We start from the raw sequence: 18467 nt of genomic DNA, 5'->3' as shown, positions 1-18467 counted from the left end.
CCTTCAGAACTGACGTTTCTTTTCTTTCCTCCTTTATTCTCCTTCAGCTGTGTGATTAACTGTTCCTTAACAATCCCACTGCCTGGTTCCCTTCACCCACTTTGCTCTCCTGTTTCCTTTATTTTTAGCCCTCACAGTTTCCATCCTTGGTAATTCTTCCAGTAATTTCATCTGAGCAAAACCCAGTTCTGATTGATTAGCTTTATGCTGCTGTTGCTTTTGACATAGTCTCCTCATTTAAGAAAGATCAAAACCCAGTCATTTTGGGGGAGGCAGAGCAGGAAGCCTCTTTTAGCATATTCAGTCCTTCAGGGGAATCAGAATAACTGCAGGAGCTATGTGGATAGCAGTAAATTCAACGAGGTGTAGTTGCTGTCTTAGTTGCTGTGACAACAGTCCCTGGCATGGATTTGCCCTGTGACAACCAGTACTCTCTGAGGCACCTTCCCAGCCTGATGTGAGGACTCCTTCTAAGGTCATTCCTAAGGCAGTTTCTGTCCTACTGTCTTGTTTTGGAAGATAAGAGAATTTCCTAGCATAGGTGTGGGCCATTTCATGCCAGTTGCTCTTTGTGTCCAAGAAGATTTCCAGATATGTTTAATTTACAAGTATAAATACAGCCTCACAGTGGAGACAGCCTGCCGAGAAATTTTGCAGAAGGAAGAAGTTACTTAGGCAGGGACATTCTAACACTGTCTTCCAATTAGCAATCAATTTGTGTTGTCTTCACCTTTTTTCTCCTCCCCGACTTTCACATTTACTCCTGTCAAAAAAAAAAAAAAAAAAAAAGTCTTTCCTTTCTTCATGCTCCAAACACTTATATTTTAATTAGTAGAAACCTTGCTCTTGCAAATCACCATTTCTCCAATACAGTAGTAGCATTTCTGTAAGAATTGTCAGTTGCTCTTCTCATTTTTATCACCCGCTGCTTAGGTCTTCTGATTATTATCCATCATGCTGGATCATAAACTAACTAATTAGGCCATCTAAATTTGAAACGGAACAAACAGAGTAATTCAAAATCAATGACACCACCCAATGCACTCTACACAGACAATTTACATGTAGAACTATTTCAAAAGCAGAAACAGAATTACTGTGAGGGTGGTGAGACACTGGCACAGGTTGCCCAGAGAAACTGTGGCTGCCCCCTCCCTGGCAGTGTTCAAGGCCAGGTTGGATGGGGCTGTGAGCAACCTGGTCTGGTGGGAGGTGTCCCTGCCATGGCAGGGGGGGTTGGAACTAGATCGATTTTAAGGTCCCTTCCAACCCAAACCATTCTGTGATTTTGAAAATCATTATGGGCAAGGGAGGCAATCTCCAACAGAGACTCCAAAATAGGGAAGAGACCATAAGACTGTTTAATTCATGTGGCTGTTATTTGATAGCTGGTCAATTAGTGCTTTAAGCAAGGTGATCCCCAGCCTTCGGCCTTCACTAAGCAATGTGACTGAGCAAGTGACATGCTTTGTCAGCAGAAATCACACCTTGCACCGTGCTCTCTACCCTCACCGTAAGTTTTAATTTCCTATCTAAATAGCTAAATACAAGATGGACATTGTAAATTCAGAATACTTAAATCCCACTCTTCCAGAATTCCAAAGGAAAAGCACCAATGCATTTTTTTGGTAGTGACAGATAACTCTCCAATCAGTCATATACACACTGGCTATGTTGTATGTTCATATAATGTCAGGGCCAGTCCCTGTAGCAAAAGATACCCAAGGCAGAGACACACAAAAAAATAGCTATTTGATGACCTACTCTTTGATTCTAATGAATGGCAAGCCTCTATTTTTCTTTTCTTAACTTCAAGTAACGGATTCTCTGGCATAAAAAACCCCAACCTCAAATCATATGATCTGAAAATAAGACCTTAGTATCTGTGGTACCCCAGCCACAGGTGTTAATGAACCAAAGTACTTAGCCAGAGAAACACAGGGAAAGCATTGTTCTACAAATTCATTGAAAATATTTCAGATATACAAAGAAGCCAGATAGTATATGTTTGCATAATTTGTTTATGTTTATATTTTCTTCTATACTTGTATTCTGGTCCTACAAGAGAAGTCCAGCTGACAGTGGAGGGCTTGAAATAATTGACTTTTTTTTTTTAAATTTTAAACTGAAGAGTTCTAATAATATAAGAAGAGATGATTCTTTACACACTTTAAAAAAAAAATCTTACAGCACTAAAGATCTTTTCGTGTAAGCATGTAAGGTTTGTTATTTTAATTTTTTACACTAGAGTGCTATAAATACAAAATAAAAACCCCACACATAACAAACGACTGAGGCTTTAACCTGGCACTAAAGAGAAAGCCATCCAGTGAAAAGAATGCCAGCAAAGACCTGAATAATTTCAATTGATTGAATAAAATGCAGAATCAGGAATGAAAATTGCATTATTTGAAATGTGTCCTTGATGCATAAAATCAACGTGTGAACTCTCAACAAAACAGGTCACTAAAGAGGAGAGAACTCTTCTCCTTGGGAGAAAATGAGAATGATCATGTGACAAGTTAGTTATCATTTAATGAGAAGCTAAAAGGAACTCAGACATTGTAAAAATAATAACATAAAAGTTTATATATAATAAGAAGAAATAAAATTTAGACTTCAAATGTACTGACAATTTAATAACAATTTTACTTTTGCATCCACAAGCCAAGATTTCTGGAGATTTTTAAGAATCCACTTCAGCACCACATAACTGATCCTTTGAAAGTGACCAGGTGGCAAAAACCCCACCAAAACAACAGACTTCAAACACACACTGTAAGGGAACAGTTAGATCAAAGCATGTCAATTTTAAGCTACAAAACTTGCTACAGCTACAAACCAAAACTAATTACCAGTTAGTTTACCTGAATTTGTGGTACTCAAAGATGAAGAAATACAGAAACGTTAAAAATTTTTTCAGCATTTTAAGACTGAAATCTTTGAGGATGAAATAAAATATCAGTCTTTTAATTATACTTGCATATAACCTTAACAAAGAGCTAATCACCGGTTAGCAATTCTTTCATGGCATCTCTAACAAACTAGATATTACCTAACCTCTTCCTTCCTTCCCTTCTGTTTCAGCACACACAGATGTCCAGGCTTAGAATCGTTAGCAGAAAGGCAGATAAAGGTTAGGAAGAGCAAGTTGTAGCAATCTGAACTAGCCTAACACCAAAAAAGTGGCCATGAAAATGGCAGGGAGGTAATCGTTCAACAGAAGGACAGTTTAACGTGCAATGGCTACAGGACCCAGGAAAGTAAGAACAATGTAAATTAAAATTATGGGCAAGTGATGGAATTCAAAGACTACACGCCTATTACTGTAACCAGAGAGCACAGAAAATCAATCCTAATTTGGAATTAAAGAATCCAATGTAAAACTACAGAAAAGATCACACTACAATAGTCAAAGCAGGATGTTACAAAATCCTAAAGTGGATACTTTATTGCAGAGATGCCGCGATGCTGAGGAAGAAAAAGCCATGACATTTAAATATGACATGGATGCACATGGGAAGAGAGAAATAACACCAAAAAAAAAATGAAGAAAGCAACAAGCAGTTCAGCTTCAGCCACTGTCACAAGGCCACGGTACATAATTACTGCACTCAGAAACATGCCAAATGTGTCGGATGCGACACAGGATGATTTGAAGAAGGATGCTAAGTAATGGAAGGAAAGGCTTGCAGAACAAAGAATGAGAAAAACTTAGCAATTTCTGACAAAGTACTCTGAGAGACCAGAAGACAGGCAGGCCACTGCTTCACAGGAGCGGGAGAAAGATTTATTATCACCCTGTTGAAGAGGAGGGCTGGCATGCAGAGACCAGCGGTTACAGGTGCGGTCTGGGTAGGGAGGTGGAGGAGCTGGCAGCGGGCTGCAGCCAGGGCGGTTTCCAGGGACTACAGAAGCACTTCCCACCACCTCAGCCCGGCTGCCCCCCGCGCGGCCGGGAACCCCCGTCCCCTCGGTGACGGCCGGCCTCCTCGGAGGCGCCGCGGCCCACGCCACACCCCGGGAAGCGCCCTCTGCCCGCGGCCCCCACACCGAGCAGGGCTCGCTGCTCTCCCCCACACCCCCTTACTGTTCATCCTGCGCTCGCCTGCAGGTCTCGGGGTGAGCGAGGCAGCGGCCAGGCCCCCTCCCGACCGTCGAGCACCGCCCGGCCCGGCCCGGCCCTCCGCGCGCCATGTTGTATTCCCGTCACCCTGGCAACCGCGCAGGCTCCGGCTCCCCGCCCCAGCCTCCGACCCCGCCCCCGCGGCGTCACGTCCCTTCCCTCTACACACCAACACGCCGGGCCACGCAGGCGCAGTGCGGCCGGCGGGGAGGTGGTGGCGCACGCGCAGTGCACACCACGCCGGGACAGCCTCCTGAATTGCCCCGGACACTGCTCGCTGAAGGCACTGCGCATGCTCCGCTGCCGGCGCGGCCGAGGGGCGGGTGTCCGTCCGGCGGCGGGGCCCTCGCCGAGGCGCGGGGACGATGGTGGAAGCGGGCGGGCCCTTTCGGTCCCTCCGCTTTCCACGGCCTTCGTACCTCCGCGTGTGTGTGGAGCGGCTCTGCTCCGCGGGGCTGCCTGTCCCGGGGCGGTGGCGTCGGGCCTTGCCTTGGTGCGGGCGTAACGCGGGCAGCGCTCCCTCCGAACAGACGAGCGCTCCATAGACCCAGCGGCGGCACCGGTGGCCCCGGCTTGTGTCGGCCACTGGCGGAGACGTGGCCGGTGCAGACGCTCGGTCCCTGCCGCCCTGCGGCGGTTATCTCCGGGGATCTTCTGATCCCTAGCGGTGTCCGTGTGCCGCTGCAGGCCTGAGTTCCGCGGGCTTTGCTTCTGGCTCCGTTCGGCGAGTGCAGCTCGTACCTGCAGCGCCCAACCCGCGCGGGGGGTAAACGGAGGGGCGAGGCTCTGCAGGACGGTCCCGCTCCCTGTGAACCGTGTTCTCCGCACCAGAGCCGGTTTCCAAAAATACTTGCGTTTTGGAGAGGTGTCCTCCCCCCCACACTTCATGGTGTTTGCCTTTTGCTAGACGGACATAAGGTATTTTAACCTAGGCTTCCCAGCTGAGAAGAAAAGTTGTCTTTTAAATGCTGTCTATGTAGTAAAAAGCAAAATATTAGGAAAAGGTGAGTCGTTTGTCCATGCAAAGATGCTAACAGTGCAGTAAATGCCTTAAAAGAAGCGGCCAAAAAAAGTATTTTAAGTAAATGAAACTGGAATTACGCCATCGAAACCTGCGACGTCGCCCCGTCACACCGCTGACCAGTTAACCGTGTGTTCCCGCCCGGGTGAGCCCGGCTCCGCCGCTCCCGGGGGGGGCGAGCGGGGTTCGTCGCCCCGCCTGAGCTGTGCTGGGAGGGTAGCGGGTATGGGGTGGCGAGAAAGCGTGCTGTTATCCGGCCCCAGAGGAAAAAGCTTGCCAGCGGCGGGCCGGTTAGCTCAGTTGGTTAGAGCGTGGTGCTAATAACGCCAAGGTCGCGGGTTCGATCCCCGTACGGGCCACGCACAATCACCGTTTTTTGTTCCTCTTTTTCATTCGTCCCACCGCCTTCCTCCCCGCCCCCATTTCTGCCGAGGGCCGTAGCGCTGCCGCTCCTCAAGGTCCCTCCGCGCAGCGCCCGGGGGGCCGCCCTCACCCAGCGCGGCTGGGGCTTGGGCCCTTCTCCACCCAGCTGCCGCGGCTGATGGGGCCCGGCGGAGCGCCGTTCTTCCCGCTGCGGGGGCGGCTGCCCGCCCGCCCGCCCGCCGGCCTGCGGTGTAGTCGGAGTACCGCTGCGGGCACGGGTCCTTCGGCGGGGCTTCACTTGACACGTAGCGTGCGAAGCCCCAGCTCGTACAAGCGGGCGGCGGAGCACACCCGCTGCTTAAGGAGAGGGACGCTCGGCTCGCGTTCGTTCCCTCCAGTCGGTTCACGGCTCTCGTGTGTCCCACTGCCGGTGCGAACCGCAGCCCGCCGCACCTCCGAAGGTTTTTGCCCCCGCGAGGCCGCCGTCGGTGTGGGACGGCCCCGCCCCGGGGGCGCGGCGGGCCGCTGCCGGGGGCGCCATTGGCCCGCGTGCCGCCGGTGCCCCTCGCTTCGCCCCGCGCCTCCGAGTCCTCCCCGGGGGGGCCGATGCGGCTCCCGCCCGCTGACGCCTGCCAAGATGGCGGCTCCTGAGGAGGGGGGCACCGAGGCGCCGCCGCCCCCTCCTCCTGCTGAAGACGAGCCCCCCGGGGGGGCGGCTGCCGCCGCCTGCGGGGCTCCCCTCAGCGTGGCGGCGGGCAGGGCCGCCCGGCCGGCGGCGGAGGGCGGGGGCGCGGTGCGGCCCGTCGGCCCGCCGCCCCCCACGGAGGGCCCGGAGCTGCTGGCGGTGACGGAGGAGCTGGCGCAGAGCTTGGCTGCCCTGGAAGCCGGCGGGGCGGCGGCCGGCACCGTCCTCTACCTGCAGGCGGACGGAAGCCTGGTGGAGGGCGCGGGGCTGAGCGCCGAGGAGCAGCGGCGGCTGCTGGAGCAGCTGCTGGCCGCCGCCGAGAGCCCCGGGCTGGGCACGGTGGAGCCGCCGCCCCCGCCGCCTCGGCACGCCGCCACGCCGCTGGCCCCCGCGGAGCTCCAGCGGGTCATCGAACAAGTGAGCAAGGCCCAGGAGCAGCAGAAGCCGCCGCCAGCCGCCCTGCCGGAACCCTGCCCGGGGCCGCCGCCCTCCCGCGGCGGGGAGTGCCCGCCGCCCCGGGACGTTGGCCCGCTGCCGCCGCAGGCCAGCGGGGCCGCCCCGCCGCTGGCCAGCATCATGCACAACGCCGCCCAGCAGCTGCAGAGCGTGGCCCAGCAGGTCGCCCTGCAGCAGGGCAAATCCATGGCGGCCGCCCGGCTCCTCCCGCAGAAGGTAACCGAGGCGCGGGCTGGGGAGGGAGGGAGCCTGCGGCGCCCCTTGGGTGATGAAATCCACCGCCGAGGGCAGCTCTCGCGGGGGGGTGTGTTAATGTTTTTTCATATTTTTTCTTGCCTTCCTCCTCAGTCACACCTGTCCTTGGGTGTAGACTCGAGTCTCTGCAGCTGAAAGACGCAACTTTGAACGTGGTTTAGAAAAATCCGCATGTAGGCACTAGCTGCTGGGGTCAGTGTTTCGGTCCCACTACACGTGCAGCTGGAACAGCTTAGAAGAGATTTTTCACAGCGGTTAAGCGGTGATGCACCGGTAGATAATGCTTGTCCGCCTTACAGAAGGTGACGGCACCTGGGCTTTCAGCCCACGTTTTGGGGAGCAGGGGTTGCCAAGTGATTGGTTTGAGCTGAGGCAGAAATTTGGATGAGAGACAGTAACACGTACGTGCTCTTAATCATCATTGCAAAGTTTTGAACAGTGTGTCCGGGATCTGGTATTTGACCTGTGTCATTGAGCAGACTGTCGCTCTCCTGCGTTTGGGCTGCTGAAGGTGATGAACCTGCCTAGGTGATGGCATTGACTCTGCTATTCCAGAACAGGCCTGCTAGCAGGAAACAAAGCTGCTACACGGCCTCAGCGCAAAACTTACGTGTTTTAGTTGAAGAGCAGTCACATCAGTAAATGTGCAGGAAAGCCCATCGCTTGAAGGAAGGGAATCTGTGCTTTGATGTTAAATCTGTGCTTCGATGCATTAAAATGGAAAACTAATGATGTGCATTGGTTTCTTCGTGCTTTGCTTTAAGGGCATGTGTGTATCATCTTGATAAGTATTGTCTTTATTTAGTAATACTGTATTTGTGTAACCTTGACTCTTCCTTTTTTCCACAAAAGCAGCTGGAAGCCATTTGTGTCCAAGTTCAGCCAGGACAGATGAAGGAAACTGAAAGGCCAGTGCCATCATTGGCACCAATCCAGTCCAAAACTATAACGCTGAGTCAGTCGGTTGGTAGAAATTCTAGTATATCAGGACTTGGCATTATTAATCCCCAGATAATTAGGATACAGCCTGTAACAGGAACTGAGCAGCAGCAGCAGCTATTCTTGCATAGTTCTTCTGAGTCTCCCATCCAGCTGCTCGTGCAGAGACCTTTACCAGCTCATGGATCAGTGTCTGTGAACAAGATTCCCACATCTAAGATCCTAAATGGACAGAAAGCTACATGTGCCACAGTGTCGGCTACAAGGTCTCCAAATATTACCATGGTTGCAGCCAGTTCGGCAAATACTCTGATACCATGCCTTGAAAAAAACCAAAAAGATGACAAGTTAAAAAAATCCTTGAAAGTAAAAACTCGTTCTGGACGGATTTCACGCCCCCCAAAATACAAAGCTAAAGATTATAAATTCATTAAAATGGAGGATTTGGCTGATGGGCATCAGTCTGATTCTGATGACTATTCTGAGCTGAGTATAGAAGATGATGAAGAAGGAAAGGTGAAAGGAAAGGATGCATTATTCAGTTCCTCAAATTATAATCTGAAACCCAAAATGTTTAAATGTCAGAATTGTGAAAAATCCTATATAGGAAAAGGAGGATTAGCAAGACATTATAAACTTAACCCAGGCCATGGACAGCTGGATGCTTCACCTCCAAAAATACCTTTAAATAAGCCTAATGGAAGTATATTTGTGGACAGTGCCTGTGGAATAAGAGAGGAAATGATGAGTTCAGCACATTTGGATTCAATTGCCGTCACTTTAAATAATGAAAATGCACTAGCTACCAATCTGGAAGAAACTGTTGATTCGAAGGCTGAAGAACAGGTAAAGTGTGTTTGTTACTTAGAAAAGCTCTCAGTTCTGCAGAAAGTAGAATGGCAGTTTTGTAGCTGTGTAGACTTGTACTGCTCAGAAATATCCACGGATACACTAAATTAAACAATTTTCCCATTGAAGTATTTAAAAATCAAATTACTGTCTCTTGTGATGTTGCAGGAATAGTATTCTTGCACCGGCACATAAACCAAAATGTTCACTGAGTCTTCATTTGTTACTGGTTTTCTGACAAACACTTTTCATCTTGAAAAAACCTTGTCTGCATAAATAGCGTTCTCTGCATTCGGGTAAGAATACTGTGCTGTTCAGTTACAGCCTTTAGCACGACAGACAGCAAGGCGTCACCTGCTCTGCCGACTTTGTCACTGAAATAGTGTCATCACAGAAACATTTCCTATTTGGAATCCAACAGTGGACCGCAGCTTCTCCTGGAGCGGGTTTTGAAAGTGTGGCTTAGCTACCCCTGCAAACCAAATGCTTTGGTGAACCTCGAGTCTCTGGGTTGGAAGTTACTTTAGCTGCAAATTTTTTTCTGTGATGTTTTAACCTGGTCTCTTCAAAGTAAAGTTTCTCTTTTAATATTAAAATGACTCTTAATATCTTGCAGCAAGAGCTGATACAGCTGCTGTCTAGGAAAAAATACTCTTTCAGATGTAGCAGTGTCACATTTATTACTTGTATTTCTAAATGTGAAAATTTACAGCTTAAGCAGCAGCAAACAAACCTCCCCCATCCTCTATACGCTTCTATCATCTTTGGAAAAAGACAATTGCAGAATACTGAATTCTGCTCTCTGTATTGTTATATAGTTGTTACTTCCCCGTGCAGCACTTATTTTACCCAGGATGATGGGAATTTAGAAAAATTTCAGTCGGTCTCATACGTAATACTAGTACTGACTGCTAGGTTGCTAGCTGTTGTACCTGCTACTTTTAAATGGCAAATGCAGATTCTACAAATGTGCACTTTACCTCATGGATTTGTTACCATTTTTGGCCAGGTAATATTAAAACCGCTGCACTAATACAGACAGGAAGGCAATCAAGCCTAGTCTGATGTCATATTTAGAACTAATTTAGTAATTTAATCCCTGGATAGAACTGACATAAATTTGCTCTTTTTAGAGCTTTCCTAATCATTGGGCTAGTAGGGAGGTGTTGAATGTTGGGATGAAAATGTACTGATTATGAAAAGAAGCCTGATAAACCTTAGTACTATTGTCAACTCTCTTAAAAAATACTAGGACGTTCTTAGAAATTCTAGCTTGCAAGGGAAGACAAAACGTGTTCAGTACGAAATCCGTGCTTTCATCAGTAAAAAAAATTTTGCACTGAAATCGCAGTGATAACAACAGAAAATGTACTTAAGAGTTTGCCATGTGGTCTTATAATGGAAGGTACTTCTTAGTTGTGTTTAGGGAATACTGAAGATTTTGAAATGTGGAAACTAGGCAGTGTATTTTGATTTTTAGTTACCAGGCTTGTCACTGTTCGTGGCTGTTCAGAGTTTTTGTCTTTCATCTAAAGCCTTCATGCTTTGACGTAGTTAAAATGAAACCCAGAATTTTCTTTGGGTGTGTTTTACTGCTAGTTATTTCTAATAACCTCTTTATTTGAAGAGGACATATTTTACTTGTAAAAATATTAAACATATTTAACTGACATAAAACAGCTCTTTAATTATACTCCCTTAATCTCTGTATTTTCTATGATATTTTGTGGATCAAAAATGCTAATTTTGCAAATTATGGCATATATGTGTTGCAGAAGTAGCCACATGTTGGATTTATTCCACAACTTTCTTTTCAGTTAATCTTCTATCCAGCTTTGCCTTTATTTAATATGCTGTTTATTGTTTCCATGGATGAAGAACTTAATTATACAATTGTCTTCCTCAAAACACTCTTTAAAATGGTGAATAAATACTTTTTCTCGTAGAAAGAGAAGAGTTCTAAGTCTGCAGAAAGCAGACACTTGTTGGCAGAACAACAAAATGAAACCAGTTCAGGACACCGGGGACCCGTAACACCAAAAGGACCTGGAAGACCCAGACGACCAAAGAGACGTGGTCGACCACGGATGGGTGGAAGATCTAGGTGTTCTGGAAGGCTGAGCAGACCTGGTCAGTCCCCTTCAAAGTCACTTAGTAGTGTGTCAGCAGAACACAATGTATTCAGAAGAAAAGCTAGGTTAAAAGAGGTATGGTTCTCTTCTGCAACTACTTCACAAGTATCTTCCCCTGCCCTCTCTTTTTTTTTTTTTTTTGATCACTTATTTTAAGGAATCTTTTTCAAACATTGATTTTTTTTTTATTTTTTTTTAATTTTTTTCATCCTTCTGTACTGACAAGATGAAAGCCTAAGACGTCTTCTAAGAAGAAAACATTAAGTTGTCTTTTAAAGAAAAAAATACTTCTAGCAGAACACTGGACAAGGGGAAAATGGGAACTCAGTCTGGAAAGGGACTTTTCATGTGTAGATATACTCTTGCTATCCTTTTTCTGGAGAAGGAAAGTTCCTAGCTACTATTATGTGTGTCCTCCAACACAGCAAAAAGAGATAAATCCAACTGGAGTTGGGCAACATGAAAAAAGAAAAACAAACAAACCAAAACCAAACCCAAACCACAAAGAAGCTCTTGGGGGAGGCTAGAATGGGGATTAAAAACCATGCAACTAACAATTTTTTGTTTCCTGCGTGCTGTGGAAGATCCTTCACGGCTACTAAATCTACTGATGTTGCTTTTCTTTCTATGAATTTGGAACATTTGTGGGACTGAGTTTTGTCTATATATGGGTAACTGTTTTGAGGTTTTCTAATTTATCTCCTTTTTTGGTGTTAGGTTTGCTTCTGTTCTCAAAGCCGCTTAAACATATAGTGTATCTTTCAAAAAAAGTAGTGATATTTTATGTTCTGAATGTGGGATGCATAACCTCTGTAGGCTGCTTTGCTCTAATGAATGCATTCTGGCTTTTAACAGCTAATACAACAATGTGATAATGAAGACTTACTGGAGCTGGCTCTCCCACGTCTTGCAAAGCTTGTTACAGTATACGAATTCCTGTTGATGAAGGTGAGTTGGTTTTTTTTAATGTAAAAATGTTAAATTATTTTAGGGAGACTTCCATTAAAATACATTTAAAAAAAAATTCCTTTAGAGCTCTATCTGAATTTCCTAAGTTAGAATTATGCAGAATGTAGATGTTTTGTATGTCACTTCAGTCTTACACAGGCAAAACGCTGGTAGGTCTCTTGATGGAAAGCCTTGCTTTTCGCTGCCTGGTTCAGTGGCATATTTGAATATTCCATAATCTTTTGACTTCAATGTTTCCATTTTAAAATGCTGAACAAAACAAACCAACTGATTTTAATTTAATCCTTTTTAAAATACAGAGAGGGGGAAACAAACCCTTTTTCTTCCTCTTATTTCTAGGTTGAAAAAGGGTATCCAGCCAAAGCTTACTTCCCAGATGTGTACAGGGAATTTGAAGACTTGCACAGTATGGTAAAGAAAATGGCTTACGATCACCTCAGTAATTCTGATTTACTCAGTTGCCAGCAGCCTGTTGAAATAAAAGATGCTAAGGTAATAAAGCATTCTTATTTGGAAGTGTGGGTTGGTTTTTTGTTTGTTTTATTTATTTTAGGCACTTGATGGTTTTATTTTTCTCTGATAAGCTTTGTCATGCTGGTAGAGTTACTTGAAGACGTGTTTTTTTTGATGAGCAAAAATAGGCATTATTGAAAAAAGTCAAACAACTAACCAAAGAGAAGAAGAAATCCATAATAAAATGACAGGTCTAGTTTATGACAATAGATACAGCTAGAAATACATTTTTAAAAAAAGAGCAGCCCTTATATCTGTCTTGCATATCCAGGGTAGTACGAAGCTGCATGTTACTGCAAGGTGTATTTAGCATTAACTGCTAATAAAAGTACATCTTGATGATTGATTAGGGAGGAGGAGCCTATATTTAAAATGAGTGGCCTTGATTTAAAGGGGTAAGTAGTTTCATTGCAAAATGAGGACAAACTGAATCCATCTATGCAGTTCACAGGCGTACTAACAAATATGAAAGGTAGTGAGCACATTAATAAAACAGCAAACTCTTATTTCAGTCACTCTTCAGATTCATTGTTTATGCAGCTGTATCTAGAAGGACAATGCAGGTTTGGTTTTCTGGTTGTTTTTGTTTTGTGCATTGGGTGTTTTTTTAGTGTGGATCTGTTTATCCTTATGGATCCTTATCAAGCTGTGATCCCCTTGCTTAGAATAGAACAGCTCTTTGTACGTAACTTATTTCTTGGTTTTCCCTTCTCTTATTTCCAGTAGTGAAAACTATTTTGTATAGTACCTTCAAAAAAAATTCTAAACAATGTGCTCATTAAGGTACATCAGCACTGAACTTGCAACCACTATGAGAGGGGACCATACTGGAAAACTCAGAGTAGGGATGGTGGAGATAAGATTTTGGTTCTTATAATAATCCTGGTTTAAAAAATGAAGTCCTGTATGGACTGTTAGCAGTGGTTAATTTTTTTCAGAATAAATCATGATGTTCACTGTACATACTAAAAACTTTCTAGAATTACTATGTGCTCATCTGGCTGTTTTGTAATTAACACTGATGTTTCCATTTGGAGAAATGAAGTTGCACTAAGTAACGGGATGCTGTTGATACTGGCAGTCCCAAAATGGAACCTCTTTCTTGCTTCTCTTCAGTGTTAATGTGCATTCTTAATACAGAATTAACGCTCTTTAAAAAGGAACAAAACCAAACAAAAACCCAAACCAACCAAGCCAGCCTTGAGAAGTTGTATGGTAGCACACCTACATGAGGATGAAGCAGAGGAATGGAATGGCAGGGGGAAACCTTAAGTATTAAGAGATACTTTTAAAGAGGAAGACTTAAATGTTTTTTAAATAATAAAGAGCCTCAACAGTGTTATTAAACCCTTAGTAATTGTCTCTGGATTCTATATATAACCATTGTACTCTTAATTCTTTCGAGTTTGCCTGTTAATATTCACCTTCAAATGAAGGTCGTGTTCTATTACTATGGAAGCTAGTAGAAAACATGGGAGTCTAAATACTTCATTGAGCTGTGATGCTTGATTGTCAGAGCAGACCCTGTGTAGTTCTAGTTAATTTTTAAGAAAATAAATCAGTATTTCAGCATTTATGTATTCAGATTGGAGAGGCTAACTTTTACTCTTTTTCCCATAACTGTTTTTAAAGGTTGCTGAATCACTAGGAATTACAGAAGTACTCACTGGAGAACAAAAGACGCAAGGTGTAGACTCTTGTTCACAATGTGTAACTAAAATGGTTAGTGAGCAAGTGCCTGTGGAGATACTGGGACAAAAACGGTTAGCTGAGGTACGGAATACCTTTGTGAAAATTAAAAACGAAACTAAGACAAATTAAAACTTGCTTAAACAGATAATTATTCCTTACAAAATCATACTAGTATTATCTGACACGTGTTAAAGTAAGGCTTTCATCGTGTTTGGAGTTTGGAAATTGAAGTAGGACTCCACTGTGGTATCATAGCAGAGCATGTGAACTAGCATGCTAAAGCTGTACTTCGGGAAGACACTTGGTAGCATTCAGGACAGAATCTCAAAGGCTTACAGGTGATCTCATGATACCAGGAAGAAAGAATTTTGTTGAGGTGCTAGTAAATGGGGGCCCTACAGTGAGAAGGAGCCTCAGATTCTAATAACTTGTGTTGGAGTAAATGGGCTAGCCTACAGCAGGCTCAGGCTTTGGGGAAGTGGTTGCTCTGCTAATTGGTGGTTGGCAGAGGTGCATGAAAACAGCTCCTTTCTTTTTGTCAAGTCAGTTGACCAGATTTAGTCTGTTTACACCTGTAGCAGGGAGCTGTGTTTCCTCTTCTTGAAAGTCACATCTCTGTGGTCCATCCCCTTAACTGTTCTCCTTTTTTATTTAATCCAGTTGTTCCTGGTGGTGGATAAATAAGACTTTTTGTTTAATAATAAATTTGCTTTTCCATTTTCTGCCTCTGCTAAATGTAAAGTGCTGATCAGTCTTTCTTCATTAACCAAACAATGCTGGGCAGACTGTTCAACGGCCCTTTACTGAAGTTGGAGAGCGAGCTTACAGAAGGTTGCATGCTGTCCAGCTAATCACAAAGGCTCAGAGGGAAGCTCTGATGTTGAAGCAAAGGCAGATTGTTTCAACCAAAAAGTGATCAGAGGCATTTTGGCAAAGCATGGGGGCTCTGTTTAAATCCTTACTTTCTAGGAAGACCTTTAATGTAAAATCCTGTTTCAAGGAGAGTACCAGTTCATTGCCATGAAGTGCCCACAGTTAGTTTGTGATCTTTTCCAGTATTGTCAGCTGTTACAGTGGCAGCCAGTTAATTATCTCTTGTATTGACAGAGCTCAGGGGAGAAACTGTTGCCATCAGCCAAACGGACCAAGTTAGAAGATGTAATGGAGAACATGAAAAATTCTTATGCCAGTCAAGATGAAGTGAAAGAAAAGAGTGGAAATTTGTGTACACTGTTTGAAAAAGATGGTAACCTCTTCAGATTTTCCAGTTGTGTTCTGTTTGTGGAGGAGCTGAACAAACCTCTTTGTTCTTCAGGCTACTGTGTTTTTTGTCTTAAGTTTAATTTCTTGCTTCCCAGGTCCTTCAAAAGCAGCTGTTTAACTGGAAAGGCCTCCTGGCATGGGGGGGGGAAGCTATGGATGATGCAGATCACAGCAGTAGCTGAGTTCTGAACGCATGATAATGCAGATGTCGATGCTACTGCAGTACTATGAGAATAGTAACTGTCCTCTACTGTGTACTTCTGAATGCTTCCTGTCTGCCCTGTCCCTTATAGCAGAGATGGTGCACAACCTCTGTGTCAGCAGTGGGAGAGCAGAGGAAGAGGAAGCAGTGTGCGTGTCCTTCCTCTTTGCCCCAGCAGGCTGCCATAGCAGAATCATCAGAGCTTTATGGATCCTGGGGGAGTAGGAGAGCTGGTGCAGGCTGTCCTGTGTCCCAGAGGAGATGTGGGACCTGAAGATTGGAACTGAGGCACCATTTTGCACCACAGTCTTTGGGTGGTTGCCTTTCTTTTTATCCCTTCTCTTTCTTTATTCCCTGTGCCCCTCAGATTGGCAGGGTAACAGTGGATTAGAAAGGAAAGTGAGATGGGGTCCCCATCTGTAATCTCCCAAAACTCCACTAGCCTTTTATGCAAAAGAGTTGCAGTAATGCAGAGGCGTTACGATCACTGTTGTGAAAGGTTTCAGCCCTTGCCCATCTCTAGTAAGGTACGCGCATCAGTACCGTCCTCCTGCTTTGTAAGTACCTTTCTTTGGTGTTGCTGTAAGCTGCACTGCTTTTGTCCTTTGCACTTCTTTTGTCAATGGTTGTGGTTTTTTGATTTCCCCCTTAGTTTTCTTTTCTTTCTCTGAAAGGCTCTCCACTTGACCATGCTTATTTCTTGTTGTATTACAATTTTCTTCTATTGAGGTTTTTTTTTTTTTTTAATTTTGTTTCACTTGCAGCTGCTAGTAAGGCCTTTGCTAGTTTACAGTACAAAAAGTTAAAAATGGTCCCTTCTGCAGTGTTAGGCCTCCTTTGTTGTGCCAGTGGTATCTTTCATAACAAAAAAAAAAAGAAACCGAGCTACTTGTTCTTTTGATCTCCAGTAATAAAAACTGACAGCTCATGCTACTGCAGCTTAGTAGTTATTGTTCAGCTACCTACTGGGTTTGTGACCTGGCTCTTGGTCCAGGTCAAATAACTGGTAAAACACACTAAATTTCTAGTGTGATTTTACCTTTTCTGTCACAGGATGAAAGTGCTCCTGGGGCTGTTGACCCAGCTAAATAGATACGTAGTAACTTGATGACATGTCTGAGCCCAGGATGAGCTTGATTATCAACAGAAATTTTATCAAGTTTAAATGCTTCTGTCAGTTCACTAATGGTAGTGGGGATGAGGAGCTGACACTGTTGTGCCTGGTATATTCTTTATCTTTTAATGTTACCAGCTGTATGCCAGACGGAAAAAGTAAGAGTTTGACTTTCAGCCCAGGTTGTTTTCAGGATTAACAGAAAAATGTTGCTTCTAATGTAAGGTCCATTGGTATGGAAATACTCAATAATATTTCACTATCCAAAAATTCCTTAAGTATTTTTATACTGGCTTTCTCGTTGGGAAATGCTGTGAAACTCTTGTAAGGTGCTTCAGGTTTGCTAAAATTTGGGGGGAAAAAAGCAGGAAAGTAGTCTAGCTTTTCCTCTGAAATTCTTGCTGAAAAAATATTTCTTTGTACATGCAATATTAGATTGCCCAACAAAATGATATTTCTTTCACCTTTTCAGGTTTAAATCCATTAAATGGAGAAATCCTCCTTTCAGAAGATAGGCATATCACGTGCTGCACAACTGGAAGTACCTTACTGACAGCAGAGGAACATAATTCACTTGCTGATTCAGGAGTCAGAACCGATGCAGAAAATTCAGGTACCTTCTCCCAGACTGTGGAAATGAGGATAGAGTATTCCCAACCTGTGAACATGCAGGGACCAGGTATGGCAGGTGACACATCTCTGCTGCATACTGAAGTTGTATTGCCTGTTGAAGCAGATGACTCACCTGAATTAGTTCAAGCACACTTTGTGAGTGAGAATGCAGCGGGCGGACTGTCAGCTCCTGAACTTTGCAGCTCTGTGTCAGAGAATGCAGTGGGCAGTCAGAGCACTAACTTACCGACGAGTGAAGAAAATGGTCACAATCAAAAATATCAAAAACTGCAAGAAGAAAACCACAATTTTGCAATTAAAGAACATTCTGAACAACTTCATAATGCTGATATGACTGATGAGATGCAGGAACTTGAAAAAGTTTTTTCAACAAACATTGTGCCAATAAACTACCCACGCAGTGCTCAGACTGAGTCACACCAGAACCCTGTCCAGGAAGCCTCCCTGTCTGCTCATGTGAACCATGAAACCTCTTTTAAAAACATGAATGAATTTGCTTGTGGGACAGGGGAACAACATGAGCTGGAGAATACAGTTACTGTAGATGAAACTGTAGCCTTTGAGATTACTGATGAGAGCCATGATTTTTTGTCTCAGGGACACGAACAGATTTTTATTCAGACTTCAGACGGGCTTATCCTGTCTCACTCCGATACTGCTGTTTTGTCTCAGGCAGAAGGCATCGTTATTGTAACCGATTCCAATGGTACTACAATGCACATTCGCACACCTGAGGGGATACCTTTGGAAACTGTGGAAGCACTACTGGCAATGGAAGCAGATGGCCAAAGTGAAAATATTTTGCTCTCGCAAAGTGAATTGGAGCCATAAATTAGAAAACTGTATATGCTTTCTTCTGGAAAAGACTGACTCTATAAAATGTATATTTTTCTAATGTGAATACTGAAATAATTGAAATTTAACTTATTTGTAAACTGTTTCTATGCCCTGTACTTTTTATAACTTATGTTTATATAAATCTAGCAGCATTGCAACCAAAAATTCTAGAATTAACATTGTTCTATTTGCTTTATATGTTGGGGGTGGGTGGAAAGTGGAAATCTGTCAACCCTAAAACTGTTGCACTATTCCCTTTTGTTACGTAATTCCTCTTCTCTCTAGCCATCTAAAAATGCAGTAAGTTGTACTGCTGTTCAGCAGTGATGTGCTGTGTACTGGCGAGCTGTATATGGGTAAAATAAAAACTATATTAGAAATACGTGTTTTCTGTGCCATTGAGATTACAGAACACTTT

At 44.4% G+C, this 18467-nt stretch overlaps 1 protein-coding gene and 1 non-coding gene across 4 annotated transcripts; both read left to right on the top strand.

Moving 5' to 3' along the window:
* The first annotated feature begins 5432 nt into the window (after positions 1-5432).
* Positions 5433-5506, top strand: TRNAI-AAU (transfer RNA isoleucine (anticodon AAU)). Its single transcript has one exon. It is a non-coding gene; the product is annotated as a tRNA-Ile (tRNA).
* Positions 5507-6147: 641 nt separating this feature from the next.
* ZNF839 (zinc finger protein 839) lies at positions 6148-18076 on the top strand. 3 transcript variants are annotated; one of them, XM_086462058.1, is made up of 10 exons: positions 6148-6303; positions 6337-6680; positions 6768-6867; positions 7759-8691; positions 10650-10901; positions 11682-11774; positions 12135-12287; positions 13941-14081; positions 15108-15246; positions 17052-18076. In XM_086462058.1, the coding sequence occupies exons 1-10, from the start codon at positions 6148-6150 to the stop codon at positions 18041-18043; spliced, it is 3303 nt and encodes a 1100-aa protein (XP_086318184.1). In that variant the 3' UTR covers positions 18044-18076. The 3 variants fall into 3 exon arrangements, with proteins under 3 accessions (XP_086318184.1, XP_086318185.1, XP_086318183.1); XM_086462059.1 differs by having other exon boundaries at positions 6148-6447; positions 6541-6674; XM_086462057.1 differs by having other exon boundaries at positions 6148-6867.
* The last annotated feature ends 391 nt before the right edge of the window (positions 18077-18467 follow it).

Source organism: Leptosomus discolor, chromosome 3, assembly GCF_034619465.1.
Source record: "Leptosomus discolor isolate bLepDis1 chromosome 3, bLepDis1.hap2, whole genome shotgun sequence".
NCBI lineage: Eukaryota > Metazoa > Chordata > Aves > Leptosomiformes > Leptosomidae > Leptosomus > Leptosomus discolor.
The sequence above is the reverse complement of the archived record's forward strand: the minus strand, read 5'-3'. Positions and strand labels throughout refer to the sequence as shown.